The following is a 22,280-nucleotide window of genomic DNA, read 5'->3' on the forward strand; positions in this document are numbered from 1 at the left end:
CCACCCACACTGAAAAAGAAGGCTTTTATGAAAAGCAAATTAGGCAACCAGAAATCACATGGGAAGGTGTCATTTCTGGTTTTGTCACATACCACAACCTCCCTTTTTTAAATAAAAAGAGGAAGTAATCACAACGGAAAAAATGCTAAACTTTTGACTTTGAATTTCACCAAATGCTGTCACGATCTTGGGCTACCAAAACAAACACAGGTTTTCCTCTGCCTACAACACCACAGAAAGTTGGAAAAGACCTTTAGGATCACCAAGTCCAACCATCATGTTCACCACTAAACCATATCCTCAAGTGCCATTTCCAGAGGTTTTTAATGAGCACTTCCAGGGATGGAGACTTCAGGAAAACATTGGAAAAACGGAGCTGAAACCAGGCCTGGAAGGGCCAAAGTGAGGAGGGGTCATCTGAGCCCATCAGCATTGCCTGGAGCCACCAAATAACCCCAAATTATTGGGGTGGGAGAGGGATCCTCCTCTCTGGGATGGGAGCATGATCCTGCTCCACAGGGTTCTGAGCAGTAGGAAAAGCTCCTGGGCATTAGGCCATGGAAAAGGTCCATGGAATATTGACAGAAACACTTGGAGGACTCCAGGAAAAACAGGGTGAGGATGGACAGGACTATTTGGGACAGCAACAGCTCAGCCTTTCTGTAATTACTCCTTTATTTTATAGAATTCCAGAATGGTTTGCATTGAAAGGAACCTTAAAGCTCCTGCCATGGGCAGGGACACCTATCCAAGGTTGCTCCAAGGCACATCCAACCTGGCTTTGGACACTTCTGGGGATGGAACACCCAGAACCACACATGGAATGATTAGTAAAAAGCCTCCAGTCACGGATACTCAGAAAAAAATCACCCCTGGTTTTAATGAGGTTTTAATGCATTCCAAGACCTCAATTTCCAACCAAAACAGCAACAATTTCAACACAAGAATGAGTGGAAATAAACACAGGGGAAGCACCAGGAGCTTTGGAATACAGAGCCCTGGATATCAGCCCTGAGGTGCAGAAAGGTTTTGCTGCCAATGCCAAGTTTGTTCACACCTGGGATTCACTGGGATGTGGGAATTCTGCCAGGAATGTGCTGATACTGCATTTTTGGGGAGATGTGGAAAGCAGCCCAATAAGCAGCAAACAGAACCAATTTATGCTGTTGATCCCAGCCTGCTCCATTCCCAGCTGGAGTGGGAAGGTGCCAAAGGCATCATCCCAACACAGGAGCAGCTCCAGGAATATTGGTCCCACTCCCCACCACACATCCCACACAGCCTGGCCCAGCATTATCCTATTTCCTAGGAAATTCCCCATTTCCTAAGCCCCTGTCTGGACAGAGCAATCCTGCTCTGGATACAGGAGCTGAGCCAGAGCCAAGTGAAGAAAATAAGGAAATTACCATGGCCTCAAGTGAGATGTGTTCTCCCAGACAAAATTTTACCACATGGGGGTGCTTAAAATGCTCTTTGTTCATGGCCAAGGTGAATTTTAACCCCCTGCAATGTGAAACTGCTTTTAAATCCAATCTTCCCTTCTACCTTCTCCTGACATGACACAAATTCTCTCCCATGGTTTTTCCATTTAATATCCCTGCAATTGCACAACTTTCTCCTCTCCTGGAGGTGAAAGAGCACAAAGTCCCTGGAAATGTAAAACCTTGAGATTTTTCCTTTGCCCCCAGTGCATCCCTAATGCAATCCTGGGTCATCTATTGCAGTTCCTGTTTTCCTGCTGTCATCACCTCGTGTTTCCCCATCCATCCCACTCAGTCTGGAAAGGGCAGCACAGCTACACCAAGAAGACAGCATTAGACATGATTTTGTTGATCAGCACAGTTAAGGCTCTTTTTTAATCTCCTTCCAGGACTCCAGGGGAAGGCCAAGTACATGGAAACTCTGAAGAGGAATTAAGAGTTCCCAAAGTCCAACATCCCAATCAGCAATACCTGCTTCAACTGGAAATCCAGGTGCTTGCTTTTCCATCCAAAAAAAAAAAAATGGCACCAAACTCAGACAACCCTCAGCCACCAGCAGCAGCAAATTAAAAAAACAAAACAGCTTCCCAACAGCACCAAATGAGCAGGATTTGGGATTTAACGTGGGAGGCACCGGCTCAGAATTCAAAGTCCTCGCCAGCCATGTCGATGGCCCAGGCAAACTTCTCCCTCTGGGTCTTGTTGTAGACCTTCTCGATGGGAATCCCGAACTTCTTGCACCTGTGAAGACCACAAGACACCAGTGGGGACCAGTTACCCAGCAGGGTCCTCTCCACTGCATCCCTGGAAGTCTCCAAAGCCAGGCTGGATGGAGCTTGGAGCAACCTGGAACAGTGGGAGGTGTCTCTGCCCATTGAACACCCCCAATTTTAAGGTCCTTTCCAACCCAAACCATTCCATGGTTTCACACCCAAGACTTACCAAGCCACGGTAATCCTGGGATCCAGGTAATTCAGCTTGGATGTGCCCAGAGCTATTTGCTTGTTCTCCTCCTTGTCCGTGGCCTGGATGTTCATCCTGGCCAGTTGCTCCTCCAGCCTCTGCAACAGCTTCTTCTTCTTCTCCACGTTCCTGAGGACAGAGAAGGAACAACAAAGACTGTCCCAAAGCCCAGAAATACTCTGGAATGGCAGAGTCAAAGGTGCCATTCAGCACTAACCCATTTCTCAAGGGTTTGGATCTGGTGAGATGCTTTCTTAATATTAAAAATTAACAATAAAAATGTAATTTCCACCATCAAAGGTGGGCAAATAAAATCCAGCATCCTGGAATGGGTTGCCCAGAGAATCTGAGGCTGTTCCATCCTTGGAAGTGTCCAAGGCCAAGTTGGACAGAGCTTGGAGCAACCTGGGAGAGTGGGAGGTGTCCCTAAAGGGAAACATCCACAAGATTTTAACCATCTTCCAAACTTCCATGGGACAAGAAGGACCCAATCCCAAACATGGGCATTTCTGTTCTGATGGGGACACATCAGCCCCATCCATGGGCCCCTGGATCCTTCTGCAAGAGAGGATTCCAAGGAAAAGTCACTCACACTTCTGCTTTGGCTTCTTTTGTGTCCTTAAACTCATCTTCAGCTTTTTTCACTTCCTCCTGGGCTTCCTCCACTTGTTTCTTCTTGGCGTCGATCTGTCAAGGTGGAAAAGTCAGACAACACTTCCAACCTCCCTGAAGGTTTCAGCTTCCTCCCTCTTTTCCTTCACACACCATTCCTCAGTTTGTTACCAACCCTACTTTCCAATTTGTCCCTGCAGCATTTTCTGGGCTCTAGCATTTTTTAGCATCTTCTAAAATATCATCCCAGCCCAGATGCCACAAACACTTGGAGCTCCTAAATCTATCTTCTGCACCTGCCTGAGACGGAGGGACTTGTGCCAGCACCAGAGTGCTCAAAAAAGTCCCAGCCCTTCAGTGGGGTGTGAGCAAAAACTGAGGACAATTACAAGTGGTAATTTAAGGTATTTTCAAGCTACTCCTCATGCAAAAAAAGACAGAAAAACAATTTCCCTGACCTTGATCCAACTGGGCCAGAGCTGCCATCACAAAAAGCCCCCAGCTTGGTTTGAAGACAGAATGATGAAAAATGCCCCAAACTCATAAAAACTCACCCAAATTCTGTGCTAAGTTGCTTCCCCCAGCATTTGAGGTGACCATATCCCTCTCCACTCCTGGGTTGCAATCCAGTGCCCCCAGGACATTTCCTGGTGTTCTTGACCAAGGTGATTCTTTTAGGTATCACCCCAGCCCAAAAATCAAATTCAGAGGCTGGATTCTCAGCTGGGTCTCTCTCACCTTCTCCTGGAGGACTTGCATGGACCTGGCAAAGGTTTTTGGTATAGACCTCTGATGGTTGCACAGGATGGCCACGGCCCTGTTGGCTCGGTTGTAGGACAGGAGCTTTCCTGCAACGTTGTCTTCAGCTGTAAAGAAAGGAAAACATCACTCTGACTCCATTCCAAGAGCTGGGAAAAGCAGGGAATACAGCAAAAGGAAAGGCAAACAAGTTGCTGTCGCATTTTCTCTCCAGGGAGAGCAATAATGGCTGTGGGAATTGGGGAAGGACAATTGAACATCACAATCTGGTGCTGTGACTCATCCCTCACCTACCCAAGGAGGCAGAAACAGTGCAGCCAACCAGCAACACAAGGAAAAGAGGGAAAATATCCCTATCCTGGCCCTCAGTTAGTCAGAGTATCCCCGAGTTCACCAATTCTCACTTACCAACATCCCCAACTTGCTGCTCACCCCCACATATCACTCCCACCCCACTATGTGGAGCATCACCTGCCCAGGTGGGACATGGGCAGTTTTAGGGATCCCAAGGCAATGGATGGACATTCCTGAGCCCTTTGGTCCCAGCCATGCTCTGGAGACACCACAGCCACTGGAACTCACGGTTGGTGAGGGCCTTGAGCTGCTCCTGCAGGGTGATGGAAGCGTTGTAGGTCCTGAAGACTTTGGCCGTCAAACCATCCATGAGGTCCTGGAGGTGTTTGTTCAGGAAGGTTGTCTGGAGGAGGGAAAAACAGGGAAAAGTGTAGGGAAATTCACCATTAGGAATTCTAGTGGTAGGACAAGGAGGAATGGCTTCAAAATGACAAAGGGTTTGACAGGATATTGGGAAGGAATTCTTCCCTGTGAGGCTGGTGAGGCCCTGGAATGGAATTCCCATAGAAGCTGTGGTTGCTCCATCCCTGGAATTGTTCAAGGCCAGGTTGGATGGAGTTTGGAGCAACCTGGGATAATGGAAGGTGTCCCTGCCCATAGTGAGGATTTGGAACTTCACAGTCTTCAGGGCCCCTTCCTACCCAAACCATTCCATGATTCTATGAAGCAACAGAAAAAGCAGAAGCCAGGACAACTGTCTTTTTAAAGATTTTAGTTGCTTTTTGCTTAAGCAACCAAAATTAGGCATTAACAAAAAATTAAATCCTGCAGTTTGTAGAGCTACTTGTGGGGTCAGGTCATCATCTACCCAAAACTGGCCAAAAATTCCATCTAAATCCACAAAAAAATCTCTCTGGAAGTCAACAATTTCTGCCCACCTGTGTCCAAGAGGACACATGTTGGCACTTGGGGACATGGTTTAGTGTTGGACCTGGCAGTGATGGGTTAATGCCTGGATTTGATAATCTTAGAGGTCTTTTCCAATCAATCATTCCTGACCTCACATCCAATATCACATCCCTGTTCTACAGAGAACATGGAGCTGCTCATCGATCCCATATCCCATCCTGAGGAAGAAGAGGGAGGTTTTTCCAGGAGGGAAGGCAGCACATCCCTCCAGCAACCTCTCCCACTTCTGTGGAGCCCTAATGAGGTGCAAAAGCAACAAAAAGCTGAGGTCTGGTACCTCCAGTAATTCCCCAAAATGTGGGCAGACCTTCCTAGGCTAAAAAAAAGCCCAAGTGGGTGAGTCAGAGGAGGGAAGGAGCAGAAATCCAGCTCCTCAGCAGGGACACATGGAAGCAGTGCAAAAAGAGGCTGGAAAACCTCAAAAGGTGTCCAAACAGTGACAGCGGTGTCCCTAGAGATCAGAGAGATAAAATAAGGCAAAGGGATGACCACCAAAGGTGGCCAAGGGTGTCATGGCTTGGCTTCTCCTCCTTCAGGGTCACCAGTACTGTTTGAAAAGCTCTGAGGTGACAACTCACATTGAGGTGCTCAAAGAGGTCATCGCTGGGGTCCTTGTTCTTCATGAACAGCTGCAGGTTCTTGAACACCTGAGGAGGGGGGAAGGACAGCCCTGGTCATGGCCAAGGAATGAATTGCTGCCAGACATCTCCCTCATCTCTCTCCTCCTCCAGAAGGACTCTGATTCACCCTCGTGTTGGCACATCCCAACAGCCTTCTCAACTTCAAGGTGCCACTGGGTGTCCCCCCCCCATCTTTCCCATCTCCGACATTCCAGTTTCTCCACAAACACCATTAAAATCTTCTTTCCCATGGACAAAGGAAAACTATTTAATATAAATGGAGACATTTCAAGTCCTACATGCACAAGGCATCTGAGGGTGCTCCAGCAAGAGGTGGAACTTCTCCCTCATGAAGTAGAACAACCTTGGAAGTTCTATCCCAAAATTCCTCCCGTTCTCCAGGGTTAAAGCACATCTTGGTAACAGGTTTTGGCTGGAAATTTGGGACTGATAAACACTGAGGGAACCCAGACAACCAAGCACTCCCTCTACTTCTGCCCCGCTCACCGGCTTCTCCACGGACACTTTGTTGTAGTAACGGATGGAGTCTTTCCCGAGGAAGTCAAACTCCACCACGTGCTCCTTCCCATCCAGCTGGGGGTGCAGCTGGATGTGCTCCACGCGCAGGGAGCAGCAGCCGACCGTGTCCGCAGTCTCCCCTTCCTCCTTCTCATTCCCAGCTCGCAGGGCCAGCTGGAAAGATGGTAAGGAGTCATCCATCCTGTGCTATTCCACCTCAATTCCCCTTTGCCAGGTTGATAAAGTGGATCGGGACTAAAGGAGATGGATCACCACCATCTATAGAGTCATAGAATGATTTGGAAGGGACCTTCAGGATCACCAAATTCCAACCTTCCTAGTGGACACCTTCCACTAGAGACAATTTTCATTTTCCACACCTCTGGAAATATTCAAATCCAGGCTGGATGGGGCTTGGAGCCACCTGGTCAAGTGGAAGGTGTCCCTTTCCATGGCAGGGGATTGGAATGAGATGATCTTGAAGGTCCAACCTTCAAATGATCAAGATCAAAATGATCTTGAAGGTCCCATCCAATCAAACCATTCCAGGATTCCATAATCATCTCCAGATTCCTCATGTGGAGCCACCCTGGGTGGCAGAACCAGCAAACACAAAAAACTACACAGTGGGGTGGATCAGGGAAGTGAATTCCCAATTTCCACATGGATGGAGGACCTGGGGTGAGGCTGTGGATACCTTATCAATGAAGTAGAGGGCCACTGCTCTTTGCCTCTTCTTTATCTCCTTGGATTTCCAGTCTTTTCTGTACTGAGCCCGGATTGTGTGGACAACATCCTTCAGGCGCCGAGCGACCTCGTATTTCTGCCAGTCCTTCTCCCCCTGCAATGGAAACCAGGATATTTTCCATCCAGTGCCCCATCTTTATTCCACTCCTACCAGTCAAGTCCTGCTCTAGAAACACCTCCAGCATCTAAATCCTGCTCAAACCCTATCACTGGCTGGGGGTCTATGTACAAATCACGAACAGGACAGGACTGCTGTGGAACACACCTTGAGCTGTTTTATTTTTCAGCATCAGTCTCATTACATGGTTATGACAATGGGAAGATGCCATCAGCTCACATCCCAGGCAGCAGACCAAGAACTTAATGTTACAACTCACTTTATAAGTTTTTTGACCAATCACACTAAGCAAAAGCACATTGACAGTAGTTCCATCCAACCACTATAAGCACACGTGCCTTTGGTTAAAACAATGCCTGCTTATTTCAAATACAATACCTGCTTGTAAGCCTTAAAACACAATGCACAGAGCTCCATTATTAAGCTTCAAACTTCCTAATATCTTGCTAGATATACTTTTTTCAGCTTAGGGATTTATTCTAGACAAGCATTAATACACAGACCATTGTTCTACTTGTCCTTGCTTTTCTACTTTTTAAATAATTTTTCTGCTGACCTATCTCATGGCTACTGCTTAGCTCTAATCACAGTTCTGCTGTCTCTGAGGCCTGCCTTTTGCAGCTTTCCCAAACCCCTCTGATTTTGTGGATTCCCACAAAACCCCACTGTTTTCTTGGGAAAAAAACCATGAAGGGAATAAACTAGAAAAGAAACAGCTCATCCAGGGTTTCTGTGCCCTCTGCTGGCCGTGCTGGATCTGAATCCTGGCCAAGTCAGGGTGTTCTCCACCAGGCACAGTGTGGCAAAGACCAAGCAGTCAAACCATGGCCAAAGGTGGCTCCTTGGACACCAGGGTGGACTGACACAGCACTTGCTCAGCTGTGAACACCTGGACAGCACTCCCACTTTCCCTGAGCCCTTGGAAACAGCCTTAAATCCCCTTTCTCTTCCCACAGAGTTCAATCTCATCTCCTCCCACCCTCCACTTCCTGGTATAAATTAACCCCAACTCTGGTCCCTGTGGATCCTTTCAGCCCCCATCCAGCTTTCAACAGCCTTCCCTGGACACACATGAGCAACATGGGACCAGGATCACTCTGCCAGGAGCAACTCATTCCTTGGAATAAGTTTGATGCTTCACAATCATCTGTCCTTTCCTTCATTTTGTTTATCCACTTTTAAGAGAGCCAGAAAAAAAAAAATTTTTGATTCTCCACATCCTAGCTTCCCCAGATTTTGTTCACCTAACAAAGGGCATTATTCCAACCTTCAGCTTGGAGCTGGGATTCAGCATGATGTACTTCAAGGTGTTCTGGATGTTCTCTGTCCACGAGGCCAGCCAGGTGACCGTGTTGTCAAAGCGCACCTCCTTCCACTTGTGGCCTTCTGGGGGCTCGGGAATCTTGGAATCCCTGTGGGAAAAGCACGATTAGAGCCCTCAGACCATGAAGTTTCCAGTGAGCCAAAGACTGAGAAAGCATGGAATCCACCTAGAATTACTCCACAACATGAAATCATTAAAGTTGGAAAACCCCTCCAAGATCGAGTCCAACCACGAACCGGCACGGCCAGGAGCACCAAACCATGTCCCCAAGTGCCACATCTACACAGCTTTCACACCCCTGCAGGGCTGGTGACTGCACCACTGCCCTGGGCAGCCCCTTCCAGTGTCCGACAACCCTTTCTGTGGAGATGTTTTCCCTAATATCCAACCTAAACTTCCTCTCCCACCATTTGAGAACATTTCCTCTTCTCCTATCATTTTTTTTCTGGAAGAAGAAGCCAAGCCCTATGTGGCTCCACCTTCCTGTCAGGGAGTTTTAGAAGGTCCCCCCCCAAACTTCTTTTCTCCAGGCTGAGCCCCTCCAGCTCCCTCAACTGCTCCTGGTGCTCCAGATCCTTCCAAAAATCAGGTGTTTATTATTTGGATGCTGGGAACAACAGGAAAGCTTGCTGGACTGGTGGGGAATGTTCTGAATCAAGGTCTTCAAATGGGTGGCTAAGACCACTCCAGCTCACAAAACTCAGGGGGAAAAACACTCTCAGGGTGTGGAAAATGGATTTTAGAGGGTGGAAAGACCCCAGCTGTGGGCAGAGGAACTGCCCAGCTCCCCCCAGTCCCAAGGGAAGCCCAGGAGCTCAGCATTTCCAAGGACAACCCACTTGCTGCAGTTGATGATGACATCTTCTGGCATGATCCTCTTCTTCAGCATCCCCATTTTGGGGTGCTCCCCACGACCACGGAAGAGCCCTGGAGGTTCAGTTTTGAAGTTGCCAATCTTCTCCCGGTGCCCATCCAGGATGCAGTACCCGTATTCCTCCTGGATCTTATCCGCCTCCTCCTTCAGCTTCTGAAACCAGAACACCACCAAAAAAACAAATCAGAATGGTCTGGACTGGAAAGGAGCGTTAACATTCCAACCAAGAAGTCTTAGTGCCATCATTCCCTTGGCAAAATCCACAATCCTCTGGACAGGGAAAGACTCCAAAACATGATCCAAGGATGACTGGTACCCTACAAAGCCACGGAATGTGCAGATCTGCTGATAAAATTCAGGAAGAGAGGGGCGATGGCCATGGAGACAGAGCTGAGTTAAAGAAGTCCAAGCTCAGAGCACAACACCAGGAAGACAAAATTCCAAAAACGTGTCATAGGAACCAGTCCTCACCTGCTTCTCCTCCTTGGGAAGTGCTTTACGAGCCTCATTTTTGTCCACAAAATATTTGTGGATCTCCCCAAAGTCACATTTGTCCAGGTCTTTGATTATCTCTTGCTCCTCTGAGGTCATTTCCTGGGAAAGAGATGAGAGAGGCTGGGAAAAGGCAGAAGGGAAAACTAATTCCACATGGAGCTGCTGCTTGTGCCTGTCCTTGGAAAAGGGAGTAGAGACCCATTTTTTGAAAAAAGACAGCCAGTTCTGGGGTGGAAGAACCTAATATGGAAAAAAGCCCCCAAACACAACTGCAGGGACAGCACCAAATATATTTGGGAGGTGTAAACATTCCCTGGAAAGAGTTTGGGGTTGTTTTGGGATCAAAGCTTATTCCTTTAATCTTTGGTATACCAAACTGGTTTTGGAGCTGTTTGCAAGATCCACCACTGTACCCATCACTAAAACTCAGAGGGAGCACAGAAAGCAAATCCCAGTCCAAAAAACAAAAAAACAAAACAAACAAACAAATAAAACCACAAAAAACCCAAACAAACAAAACCCCCATAGAAAAAAAATCAGGATTTAGACCCTCACAATTATAAATAATTCTAAATAAGGAATAAATCCCCCCATTCCCTCCATCCCACACCACAGCCTGGGGCTGATGGGTTTGATGGATATCAAGGAGCCCTCCCAGGGAAGGTACCTTCCTCCAGTCATGGAAGAAGTTGTTCTGGAAGATCTCCTTGGTGGTGTACTCGTGATCCAACATTTTGGCATAAAACGTGGCGATTTCCTCCGTGGCCAGGCTCAGCTTCAATGGTTTTCCTGGGAAAAGAGAGGCAGGGACAAATTCCACTAGACCAGGCTGCTCCAAGCCCTGTCCAACCGGAACACTTCCAGGGATGATGGGGTTGGCCACAGCTTCTCTGGGCAGAATTTTGGATTATTTCTTAGATTTTCTAAGGATCTCAAATCATTTCTTGGAGGCAAACCCACTATCCCCTTTTGAGCTCTTTGGCTGGAGAAATACAACAAAACCAAGGATTATCTTAGATCATCCTAAGAATAACTTGGAAATAACTTTTTTTAGGAAAAAGTCCTCTGGAGATGTCCAGGGAATGGCTGATTCCTACTTGAACCACTGGTTTTTGGGATTTTTGGACTGAAGGGAATGGAGCTCTGGAGCAGCTCCATGACAATCCCCAAACACCAGATCATCCATGGGCCCTTCCTACTTGGGGTTGTTGCCTGTCCACAAACACTTTTCCATCCAGGAACAGTGATATTTTTTAGGAAAAAAAGTCAACATCAAAGATCCCAAACTCCAAAGCCACCAGCCCAGATCCACAACACCTCAAAGGTCACAGAGCAGGTCCAAACCCTGTTCAAGGCTCCTCCTCATGGAGCCAAAATCCCTGACAGCCCCATGGATGTCCCAGCAGTGCCCTGTGGTGCTGCCAGGCACCTCCTTTTCCCAAAATGGCCTTTTTCCTACAGTAAAAAAAGTATGGGAAGCCCCAGGAAACTGAGGAATACCAAGGGAATGTGATCCCTTTCCATCTCCAGGATCCCTGGGCTGACCACCAATGTCCTTATTTCCCCCTCCCTTTGATCCATCAGAAATGAGTTCAGGGATGAACTGAGAGCAGGGAATGGCAGGAATCCCAGTGGGAATGTCAGGAAAACTTGGAGGCAGCAAAAGCCTGGATCTGTCCTGCCAGTGACACCCTGAGTGTGATGTGAGGTGACCCTGGGGACATCAGGAGCTTGGAGCAGCCCAGCCAAAATCCTTGGATGTATCAGTCACTGAGGCCATGGATCAGTAAAATCCTCTTTTTCCAGCTCGTTGGAAAGCATGGATGAGCTGACAAAGCTCAAACCCAAAATTCAGCTTAATGAGAAAAAACAGCAATTAGGATCAGCTCCCGAAAAACCTCCATGACTCCAACCACATGTAAGATCCTCCAGCTGGAACCCATGGCTTTTCCAATGGGATATTCATATTCCCTAAGGAGAGGGCACCACCCCAAGCCCCAGGTCCCACCACAGCTGTACCGTCGTAATAAAACTGCACATCCTTGGGCAAGGGCTCGTAGGGGGGCACAAAGTAGGGCCCTCGGTGCTCCAGCTGCATCCATTTGATTCCATCTTCCTTCTTCTCCTCTTCCCACCTGGAATAAACACACAGGAGTCCATGGGAATATCCCAAATCTGGCGTCTGGCACCTCCTCCCAAGGTCACATTGGGAGGATGCTCGGAGCAGAGACAGCTGATAAAAATTCCAGGTGAAATCTCATTTTCTTTGCTGCTGCCTCAGTTTCCCTGTTCTTTAAAACAGGGAAAACTGGAATGGAATCCATGAAATTGAGGTGTGGTGACATGGAGCAGCTCAGGGGGGGAGTGAAGAGATCCTAAAAGTCACCTCATTCCAACTCATTCCCATGGGCAGGGACACCTTCCACTAATCCAGGTTGCTCCAAACCCCATCCAATCCAAGGAATACTTCCAGGGATGGGGCAGAGAGGGCTTCTCTGGGAAAGCTATGCCTCATAAATATTGAAAACTTAATTTTAACACACATAAGATCTTAAAGAATCCTTTCCCCTGCAGGAGCAAATGGGATTTTAAAGCCACTACAAGTTTTGACTGTGAGGATTTAAAAAACAGCAACAAAAATTCCAGTAAAATTAAATTTAAAAATTACAAAAATAATGTCAAAAAATCCAACTAGGAAAGCAGGACTCTAAAAAGAGGGATAAAACCACAGGTTAGGGTCAGAGAAAGAGCACTGGTGACAGCAGGGGACAGGATCTGTGTCCCACAGCCAGGCTGGCATTGGTCCCTTAATTCCAGCATCTCCAGGGAAAAAAAAAAGCCAGGGATTTCTGGGGAAACACAGCAAGATTCCACACAGAAAAAGCAAAATTCCTGTTTCTCACTCAACAATGCCCCAAAAGTTATTTGTGATTTTTTTTTCTTCCCCATGGGAAGCAGAGTGGAATAAATCCATGGTACCCAAAGGTGCATTTTACCATAAGAACAGAGGAAATTAAATAGTCAAGGAAAACCATCAAACTTCTGGAATTTGGGCTGAAAGCCTCAGAGAAAGGCAGTGTCAGGATCATTTCTGTGATCTGTGATCATCTCTCTTCCCAAAATTCTGGGATCACAAATCCCTGCAGAGCATCCCCCACACTCACCTTGCACAGCTGCCCCCCAAGCCCATCCAGAGGCCAAGGAGGGTGACACATGGGAATTTCCTCATGGGAAATGTAGCTGTGGATAATTTTTTTGGGATTGAATTCCCATTTACCAGCCTCCATGCTGGGATCCAGCCATTCCAAACAAGGCATTGATTAGGAAAAAAAATATATAAAATCTTATTTTTCACGTCACCCTGGATCCTTCAAGGGCCACCTCAAAGATCCAGGGATATCCAGGGATATCTCTGTCTGGGATAACGGCTTCTCCCAGAACAGGGTTTGCCACAGGCTCCCAAAAAGCATCCCAAAAATCCTCCTGCTCTGTTCCAGGTCTTTGGGAGATCTGGGAGAGAGTGACACCAAGTGGCTGAAGTCGCACTTCCAAAAAATAATCCAGCATCCAGCAGCCACATTCCACATCCTTTCCTACAAAACACCTGCCTGGATCATCCCAAATCTGCTGCAGAAGGAAGTGGGGAAGGAATTCAGACCCTCTACAGCTTCCTGATAGGGGTGCTGCTGTCTTGGAATTTATTATTATTATTATTATTATTATTATTATTATTATTACTGTTATTACTGTTATTATTACTATTACTATTATTACTATTTCCTTCCAATAATTATGAGCTTCTCCCTTCCCAGGATGGGCACCAGGAAAAACACTGGAGGAGAAATAAATATTACAAATAAATTTTAAAGTAAAAATAATTATGATACAAATCCTGCTGTGCATTCAGGACCTTCCCTGATCTCTCACCCATTTCCAAGAGTGGCAAGTTCAAGGCTCAAAGGAATATAGGAAAATTAATTAGCTAAAAATAGGAATTTTCACTGTTTTACCCCACAAAATAAAATTAAAATCCCAGTCCAGGGTTAGACCTGCCAAAGACACACTGAAATTTACCATTTCCATTTGTTTTGCGCCTCTTTTTCTTCTTCCTTCTGTTTTTTAGTCTTTTTATTGTTCTTTTCTTCCTCTTTCTTTTCTTCTCCTTCCTTAGATTTCCTTTTCCCAGTTTTCCCTGGGGTTTCCTCCTCTTCACTCTTTTTCTCCATCTCTTCTGTTTCCCCCTCTGGCTTTTTCTTCTTTTTTTTCTTCTTTTTCTCTTCCACTTGAGTATCTCCCTTCCCTTCATCCTTTTCCTCCTCCACCTCCTGCCCCATCCCTGCACTCCTGCCCTCTCCCAATCCTTCCTCCCCTTTCTCATCCACCTCTTCCTCCTTCTCTACTCCTTTTCCATTTCCGCTTCCCTTTCCCACCCTCTCCTCCTCACCTCCCACTCCTTTCTCTCCCTCCTCATCTTTCTCCATCTCTTGCTCCTCTTTCAGCAATTTTTCCTTCTTCATCTTCCTCTTCCCTACCTTTTCCACCCTCTTCACTTTTTCCCTGCTTTGCTTCTTTGCTTTCCCCTTCTCCCGCTTTCTTTTCCCTTCATCCCATCCCTGGCTGCTGTTGCTCCTCTGTTTTTTGGCTCTTCCCTGTCCCCCTTCCCAATTCCTGCCTTCATGCCCCTCCTCCTCCTCAATGCCATCCATCAAATCCTCAAATTTATCCTTCCTCCCTCTCTTTCTCTTCAATCTCATTTCCTGCTTGTTGTCCTCATGTTTCTTCCCTCCTTTTCTCTTCAATCCCTTTCCCTGTTTGTTTTTCTCATGTTTCTTCCCTCCTTTTCTCTTCAATCCTCTTTCCTGCTTGTTTTCCTCTTGTTTCTTCCCTCTTTTTCTTTCTGGGGCTTGGGAATCCTCTTCCTGCTGGGGGATAGGGGGATCCAGCTGCTTCTCCTCACTCTCCCTCACAGCTGTGAGCCCCACATCCCTCTCCAAAGGATCTCCAGAGGGGGACGCAACCCCACCAGCAGCACCTTCACTTGGGACCTGTGGGAAGCAGGAATAAAGGGAAGAGATGTTGGGAAAGGGAGAGAGGTTATCCCAAATCCCAAGTGAACGGTGGAGATGCAGGATGAGGTCCAGGGGGTGACATTCCCCCACAGTTTTCCTACCCCAATTCCATTCTGGGTCTCCAAGTGCTGCTGTCCCACTGCAGGTCCTGTTCTCTGGGATTGGTCCTGGGACCTACAACGACATCACAGCCAGTTCTCACCACCAGCATTCCCCTTTTCCATCCAAATTCCAAATCAGGGAATTGCTGCCTCAATTCCCTCCAACCACGGCAGCACCAGAGATGGAGATATCCTGAGGCAGCAGGGAACGACCCCAATCTGGATTTTACAGGATGAGGAAACTCAAAGGAGCAGAACCGCAAGGTCTCCAGACAAAACAGGGGAAGTCCTAAGGAAATATTCCCAGAGAAACCTCAGGAGAAAAGGTTTGGCAGCACCAATAGCACAAAGGAAGGGATCAGGCCAACCATGGACACACTGGAAAAGGAGACAGATGGGACACAATTCCTGGGGATGATTCCAGTGGGGAATGGGCAGGGAAGGAGCTTTATCAATACAACAGGACAAAGATTGTCCAGATCCATGATCTCCACCATCCACATGGGTGAGGAACCCAGGAGTGTTTCCCTGTTCAGCTCTGAGAGAGCTCAGGTGAATCTTTGGGAATTCTGTGGGATTTGCAACCCTTATAAAGCACCAACCTGCCCCTATATTTTCTCCCAAGGCAGGGAGTTGTGAGTCTTCCAGGTGTGCATATTCCAGAAAAATCAAGCAAAATAAGAATGAGGAAACAGCAGCAGAGTCTAAACCAAGCTTATGTCTCCTAGGCTGAGCCTAAAACTCCAAAGGGTGGATTTAGGTGGGGTATTAGGAAAAAATTCCTCATTGAAAGGGTGGTCAAGCACTGGAAGAGGCTGTCCAGGTGGGAACACCTCCCTGGAAGTGTTCCAAAAACCTGTGGATGTGGTGCTTTGGGACATGGTTTAGTGGTGATCTTGGATATTTTTTCCAACCCTAAGAATTCCATGAGTTTAATGTTGAGGTGATGGTGTCCCTTTCCCTTCTGGGTCATTGTCACCTCCCAGACAAATCCTCTGGCCCATCCTAGCTAAGCCTGGAGCTAAGCTCAAGCCACGGATCAGATCCATTCCCTGCTTTTCCCAGCTCCTGGATCCTGCAGCAGGATCCCTTAGGAAGCACAGCCAGCTGCCCTGATCCTTCCCAAAAACGAGGTGAAAATCCAGTTTCCTCCTCCCAAGCAGGATAATGATTTCTCTTCCTGGACTTCCAAATAGAGAAGAGTCACAATTCCTGCTTTTAACCAAAATTTCTGCAACAGAAAGCATGAATTTTGGCCCCTTTCCATAAATTAATCTAGGCAGATAATTAATTACCAGGCTGTGGGACATCAAAGCAAGGAAAACCTTCGAGCTGGCTTGGGATGGAAACAAGTTTCCCAAAAAAACCCCAAAAAAACAGGAGCCAGATGCTTTTTGCTCACTGTTACACAATCCCACTGAACTCCTTGGGGAAAAGCATCCTGCAAAACACGCTCAGCCCCTCCAATCCCATTGGCAGGGAGCAGATCCATGACTCAGAAGGCAAAATTCCAGCACCTTTTGGGATCAGCTCCTTCCTCCCAAGGTTTTATTACAGAACTCTCAACTGGGAATTTTTATGAGGCAGAGAGGATTAATCAGCTTTAGGAATTCTGCTTCCTATCTCTGCCAGGATCTAGAGGGAAAGAACAGCCAAAATTTCCCAGGATTTGGGAGGGTGGTTGTTCCCACCAGGACTTCCCCAAATTTATGTAGGAATGTGCACCTGAGCGATCACACCCTGCTGGACTGGGGGGGGTGGATGGGGCTGGAACTTCCCTCTCCACCCTCAAATCCCAGGACTGAGCCTCAAATTCCACTTGGGATTGGTTTTGGAAAGCTTTAAAGTCACTGAAAACACCAAGATGTGGAGAAGATGCTCCGGGAAGGCACCAGCGATCCAGGAGGGAAAACCAGGATTGTGCAGCTCCACAGGGAGGAGAAAAAAAAAAAAAAGGACAAAATTCCAGTTCCCTGGAAGAAAAATAATAAAAAAAATACCCAACTCACCTGGAAGGGCCTTCCAGCCCCACTGCTGGCCCTTGAGGGGAGGTTGCTTTGGTCTCCTCCTGGAAAATATCAAGGATTTGGGAAAGGTTCCCTGGCACAGGTATCCCAAAGCAGCATCACCCCCAAATCAGCACTTTTCCCTCCCTCAGCCCCCTTGGCTGGAATCCAGGAATCCAAAATACCAGGTTTTCCCAAGTTTTGAGGTTTTACGTGGTTAGGAAATCCCTGGTTCCCTTCCAACAGCACAATAAAAGAATTTTATAGATAAATAAAGGAAATAAACTCCCTCCTCAACCACCTGCTCATTGAAAACACTGCTGGGAGAGCAATCCAGGGAACAGAAGGGATGGGAGGGCTCCAAAATAAAGATGGATCAAATTCCAGGTGCTTGGAAGATGAAATCACCCTTGCAGCAGATGGCAAGAGGGAAAGAGAGGTGGGGAGCAAAACCACGGGGTGGGAAATACAATAAGGATGAGCAGAAAGCAAGGAAAAAGAAAAAAAAATAGAGACAATGAGGACAGGAGCTAGAAGAAAATGAGCTCGGAGGGGGCACAAACAGATCCTTAAAATCTGACTCCTGGAGGCCACTAAAAATCTTAAAGAAAAGGGAAAAAACCAAAATATATGGAAAATGAGAATAGGAGCTAAAAGAAAATTAGCTCAGACAAGACACAAAAAGATCCTTAAAATCTGACCCATGGATGCCACCAGAAATCCTGGAGAAAAGAAAAAACCTTCAAAATATAGGGAAAACAGGGACCTATAAGAAAATTTTTAAAAGCTAAACAAGCTCAGAGGGGACACAGAGCCCTAAAATGTGACCCATGGAGGGCATCAGAAATCTTGGAGAACAGAAAAAACCCATCAAAATATAGGGAAAATGGGGACCTAAAAGAAAATTAGCTCAGAGGGAACATAGAGCCCTAAAATGTGACCCATGGAGGCCACCAGAAATCCTGGAGAATGGAAAAAAACCCATCAAAATATAAACGAGAACCTAAAAGAAACCGAGCTTGTAGGGGACACAGAGCCCTAAATTCTGTCCCTTGGAGGCCACCAGAAATCTCATCCCACTGGTTTTACACTTGTTTTCCAAGCTGGAACCATCTTCTCCTGCTCCTGACCACACAAGGCATCCCAAAACTCATCCCAGCCTCATCCAGGGCTTGCCAAGGTTCTCACTCTAAATCCCAACTTCCCCAAGTTTCTCTTCCCAAGGCTTTCAAGGCAAGCCAAAACCACACAGGGATTTCTCCTGAAAGCTGCTGGGCGAACTCATTAAGGGGAAAATAAAACCCTGAGTTAATTACAGGTTGGTTAGGTGCACATAAACTTTCATTCCCTGGGAACACGCCTGCTCTCGGATTCACAATCCTTCAGAAAAGCTCTTGGGAAATTCAGGAAGAGCCATGGCCTTCCAAAGTCATTCCTGCCTGAAAATGCCTGATGGTTGTACTGGGAATGTCAGGACCACAGGGGGTTTCAAGGCTTCTCCATGAATTTGATCCATCCAGGAGAGTTTGGGGACATTTGGGATCCTGTTTGTGAGAGGGATGGAAAGAGGGAAAAAGGAAAAGGATCTCTGCTGGATTTACACAACAGGACAAGGAGTGTCCAGATCCATGATCTCCACCAAGAGGACAAAATAACACAGGAAAAAGCAAAATAGAGCGGGGATTTCCTGGGATTTGTGTTCTCCAGCACAAGGAAGGGATCAGGGAATGGTTTGGGTTGGAAAGGATTTTAAGGATCATCTCATTTCACCCCCACTTCCCACTATCCCAGGTTGCTTCAAGCCCCATCCAACCTGGCCTTGGACACTTCCAGAGGGGATATGAACAAGGAAAGCATGGAAAACCAAATTCCTGAGGAAGTGATTCCCAATCCCAACCTCCTGCTTAGGACATGAGAGTCACCCATATCCTGATGCTCCCCACAGGTGCCACCAAAATGTGACGTATTCAACCCCAAAACCAGGAAATTTATTATTTAATTTAATTCCAGGTGCTCAAAAGCTCCTTCCAGGGTCTTGCACCAAACCACAAGACAGAACCCTCCCAATTCCCTTGGGAACAAACCATGGGAATGCTCCCCAATCCTTCAGCACAGCGACCACCACCACGTACCGACCCAGGTGCAGCTCCCTCCTCAGCTTGGATCCCATTCCAGAGGCTGGAGCCAAGGCCGTTCCCATCCACAGCCTCCTGCTCCAGGGAGCTTCTTGGCCACAAAGGGGACAGAGAAGGGAGACACACATATTTTAGGATCATGGATTGGGTTGGAAGGGATTATGTTGTTCCATGCTGCTTCCATGGGTAGGGACACCTTCTGCTATTCCAGGTTTTTCCATGCTTCATCCAACCTGGTCTTGGACACTTCCAGGGATGGGGCAGGCATGGCTTCTCTTTGGGAAAACACCTGCCAGGGGCTCACCACCCTCCCAGGGAAGAATTCCTTCCCAATATCCAACCTAAACCTTCCATCCTTCAGCTGAAGGTGATTCCCCTTTTCCCATCACTCCATGCCCTTTATTTTTAAAAAATCATTTTAATAATCAAAGCAACACAAGGAAAGCAGAGCTGGACATTGTGGCCTTCCCATGCACAACTCTGAGATAGCCCAGATGGAAAAGCCCATTCCAAGGACTGACCTGCTGATGATGTTCTCCTGCAGAGGCTTTTCCTTGGCTTTTGATTTTTCTTTCTTCTTCCCTTTTACCATGGAAGGCTTCGCACCAGGACAGAGCAGGATCAAGGAAGAGGAAGTTCATGCCATGGGTTTGAATCCCACTGATGTTTTTGGGGATAATTACAAGGGTCACCCCAAAGCACAGAGGGGTTGTGGTACCTTCTCTGTGCATTCCAGCTCCTTTGGCTTGTCCTGCCCGTTTTCCAACTCATTCTTTCGCTTCCTGGGATAAGGAAGAATTGATCCCACTGAAACCAACCCCTTGGTGGTAACCACAAACCATGGCATGATGCCATACTTCCTAATCCTCATGCCCAGCAGCACCAAAAAATGCTTCCCAAAAGGAATTCTGGAGCAATTTCTCTGCTTGAGCATGAAACTCCCAGGAAAACCAGTGGGATAACAAAGCAGGAGCCCCCCCAAAATTCCCTGCCATGCCCCATGGTACCCACCTGCTGCTGCTCTTCACCTCCCTGGCTTTTGACACCCCCATGGCTCCGTCATTCACAATTTCTTGGGAGTGCTAAGGCGCAGAATCCAAGGATGGTCACTGGAATGAGATGGAAACAGCACAGGGTTGGTGCCACCCCAATTTTGCCCTCCAAGGAAACCCCAACAGCTCAATCCCAAAGTCTGGAGCCCACAGGGTCAAGCTCAGCTTTAATGAGAACCCATGTTGAAAAAAACTTAAGCTCAGTCCCTGAACTTCGGTTGGAGGTGGCAAAATAAAAGGCAATAAAAGGAAAAAAAAAAAAGGACAAAATTCCCTAAAATAGTTCAGGAATTCACAGCTTCCACCACCACAATTAACAACAATTAAGCACAGCAGAGAAATGGGGTAAATTGAGATATTGAGCCCCCACCACCACCTCTCCCCTCTCCTCTTCTCATGGAGCAGCCAGACTCTGCCAACCCCCTGTTTTCCCTAGAAACTCAAGAGGATGCAAGGAATACAGGTCATATTCCTAGTCCCCATCCATGAAAAACCTCTACATTGAGGGAAAAACCCCCAGTATTTCTCAAAGAGTTAAGTAAAAACAGTCTGAAACACCCTGAAAAAGTTTTTGGGAGTAGAAAACACTTAGAAAAATTCCATATTTTACCAGGCTTTGCTGTGCCAAGAGCACTTGCAGCTGCAGTTGGGATGAAGCTCAGTTGGTACAGGAGAACATTCCCAATCCCAGCCAGCCTGGAGAAGACCTCACTCCTCACCCACCTGCTTCCCTGAGGGAAGTCCCCCCTCTCCCAGGAAACTCCTTAAAAGTGTCCCTCGTCCTGATTGGAGGCTCCCAGCCCAGGATGCACCCTGGGAAATGAAGTTTTAGCCCAAAAGCTGAATTTTGGGAGTGTCCCTCAAGCAGCAGCTCCTCAGCAAGGAGACCTGGGAAGCAGGGAAATACTGTGGACCACTCAGGTGGAGAATGGGGGTGAAAAAAAATATCGATTTAAAAATAATCAGGAAAAACCTACTTGGCAGGAGATGCTTCCTCTTCAATTACATAATTAAATTAATCCCCAAATCCAACTTTTCTCAGCTGCCTCTCATTCATCAGAGCTCCATGGTTGCATGCAGAGGAATCTGGGCACAAAGCCCAGATCCCACTGGGTCCTACTGCCCAGAACCCTCATCCTGAAACCCATCCCACTCCTCTCCAGCCCTTTTCATGGGATGAGCCCATTGCTTCCAACCTGCCCCTGATGTCATCAGGAAACTCATCCCAGCTGAGCCTCCCAATGTCCTCATCCATCCCAAACCAGGTGTGAGCAGCACACCTGGGAATGGGATGGGGGAAATTGGGATAATGGGCAAAAGCTTTCCCCAAATTAGGGGGAAAAGGAAGGATCCAGGGAGAGCTCAAAGCCCCTTTCCAGTGCCCAAAGAGGCTCCAGGAGAGCTGGAGAGAGACTTTGGGACAAGGGATGGAGGGACAGGACACAGGGAATGGCTTTGAACAGGAAGAGGGTCAGATTATATGGGATTTTGGGAAGGAGTTTTTGGCTGTGAGAGGCTGCGATGGAATTCCCAGAGAAACTGTGGCTGCCCCATCCCTGGAAACATCCAGGGATTTGGATCAACCTCTTCAAGTGGAAGGTCTCCCTGCCTTCTGCACTGGATGACCTTTCAATCCCATTCCAACCCAAACCAATCCCATAATTGCAGGAAAACTCAGGGATTTGGGTCAATAATGGGCACTGCTCCACGTGGAATCCCCAGCCAGGATGAGGAGGGGGGACCCCACATTCCCTTGGGAAGGTCCCGCCCGGTTCGCGGCCGGGAGCGGAAACCCCCGGAGGAAGGGCTGGATCTGGGAAAGCCTCTTTGATCCCTGTTGCACCATCCCAGGAAAAAAAACACATCCAAGCCACCTTTCTGGCTGGATGAGTGGAGGTTGTCCAGGGATGGGAGCCAGCCCCGGGGAAGGGAGCAGGGAAGGACAAATTCAAGCCGGGGCTTGTTCGCCCTTGTCCGCCTCCTTCCAAGGACAGCTCAGCTTGGGTTTGAATTTCTCCCATTTTCCCTCGATTCTGTAAGATTTACTCAGTAAATTTACTTTCTCCTAAGTTTTCCGTGTCCATGATGGGTTTTGCAGGGATGTGAGCTGGGAAAAATCTGTCCTAGCCCGGAGCAGCTCCA

General features: G+C 47.4%; 1 protein-coding gene across 2 annotated transcripts; it reads right to left on the reverse strand.

Annotated features, from left to right (window-relative positions):
- Window positions 1-1,475: 1,475 nt before the first annotated feature.
- Window positions 1,476-20,883, reverse strand: TOP1MT (DNA topoisomerase I mitochondrial). Of its 2 annotated transcripts, XM_064706769.1 has the most exons (20): window positions 20,749-20,883; window positions 20,098-20,195; window positions 19,805-19,868; window positions 19,608-19,684; window positions 19,084-19,177; window positions 16,955-17,013; window positions 14,946-15,018; window positions 13,850-14,820; window positions 11,795-11,910; window positions 10,443-10,564; window positions 9,752-9,874; window positions 9,246-9,433; window positions 8,350-8,494; window positions 6,915-7,058; window positions 6,206-6,391; window positions 5,657-5,725; window positions 4,398-4,512; window positions 3,795-3,922; window positions 3,037-3,131; window positions 2,420-2,573 (listed from the first exon to the last, which is right to left on the reverse strand). In XM_064706769.1, exons 2-20 carry the CDS (start codon window positions 20,136-20,138, stop codon window positions 2,420-2,422), a joined length of 2,964 nt encoding a protein of 987 aa, XP_064562839.1. In that variant the 5' UTR covers window positions 20,139-20,195; window positions 20,749-20,883. The 2 variants fall into 2 exon arrangements, with proteins under 2 accessions (XP_064562838.1, XP_064562839.1); XM_064706768.1 differs by lacking the exons at window positions 14,946-15,018; window positions 16,955-17,013; window positions 19,084-19,177; ... (2 more) ...; window positions 20,098-20,195; window positions 20,749-20,883 and adding an exon at window positions 1,476-2,222 and having other exon boundaries at window positions 2,424-2,573; window positions 13,850-14,082.
- Window positions 20,884-22,280: the final 1,397 nt, after the last annotated feature.

Source organism: Zonotrichia leucophrys, chromosome 2 (genome assembly GCF_028769735.1).
Source record: "Zonotrichia leucophrys gambelii isolate GWCS_2022_RI chromosome 2, RI_Zleu_2.0, whole genome shotgun sequence".
Lineage (NCBI taxonomy): Eukaryota > Metazoa > Chordata > Aves > Passeriformes > Passerellidae > Zonotrichia > Zonotrichia leucophrys.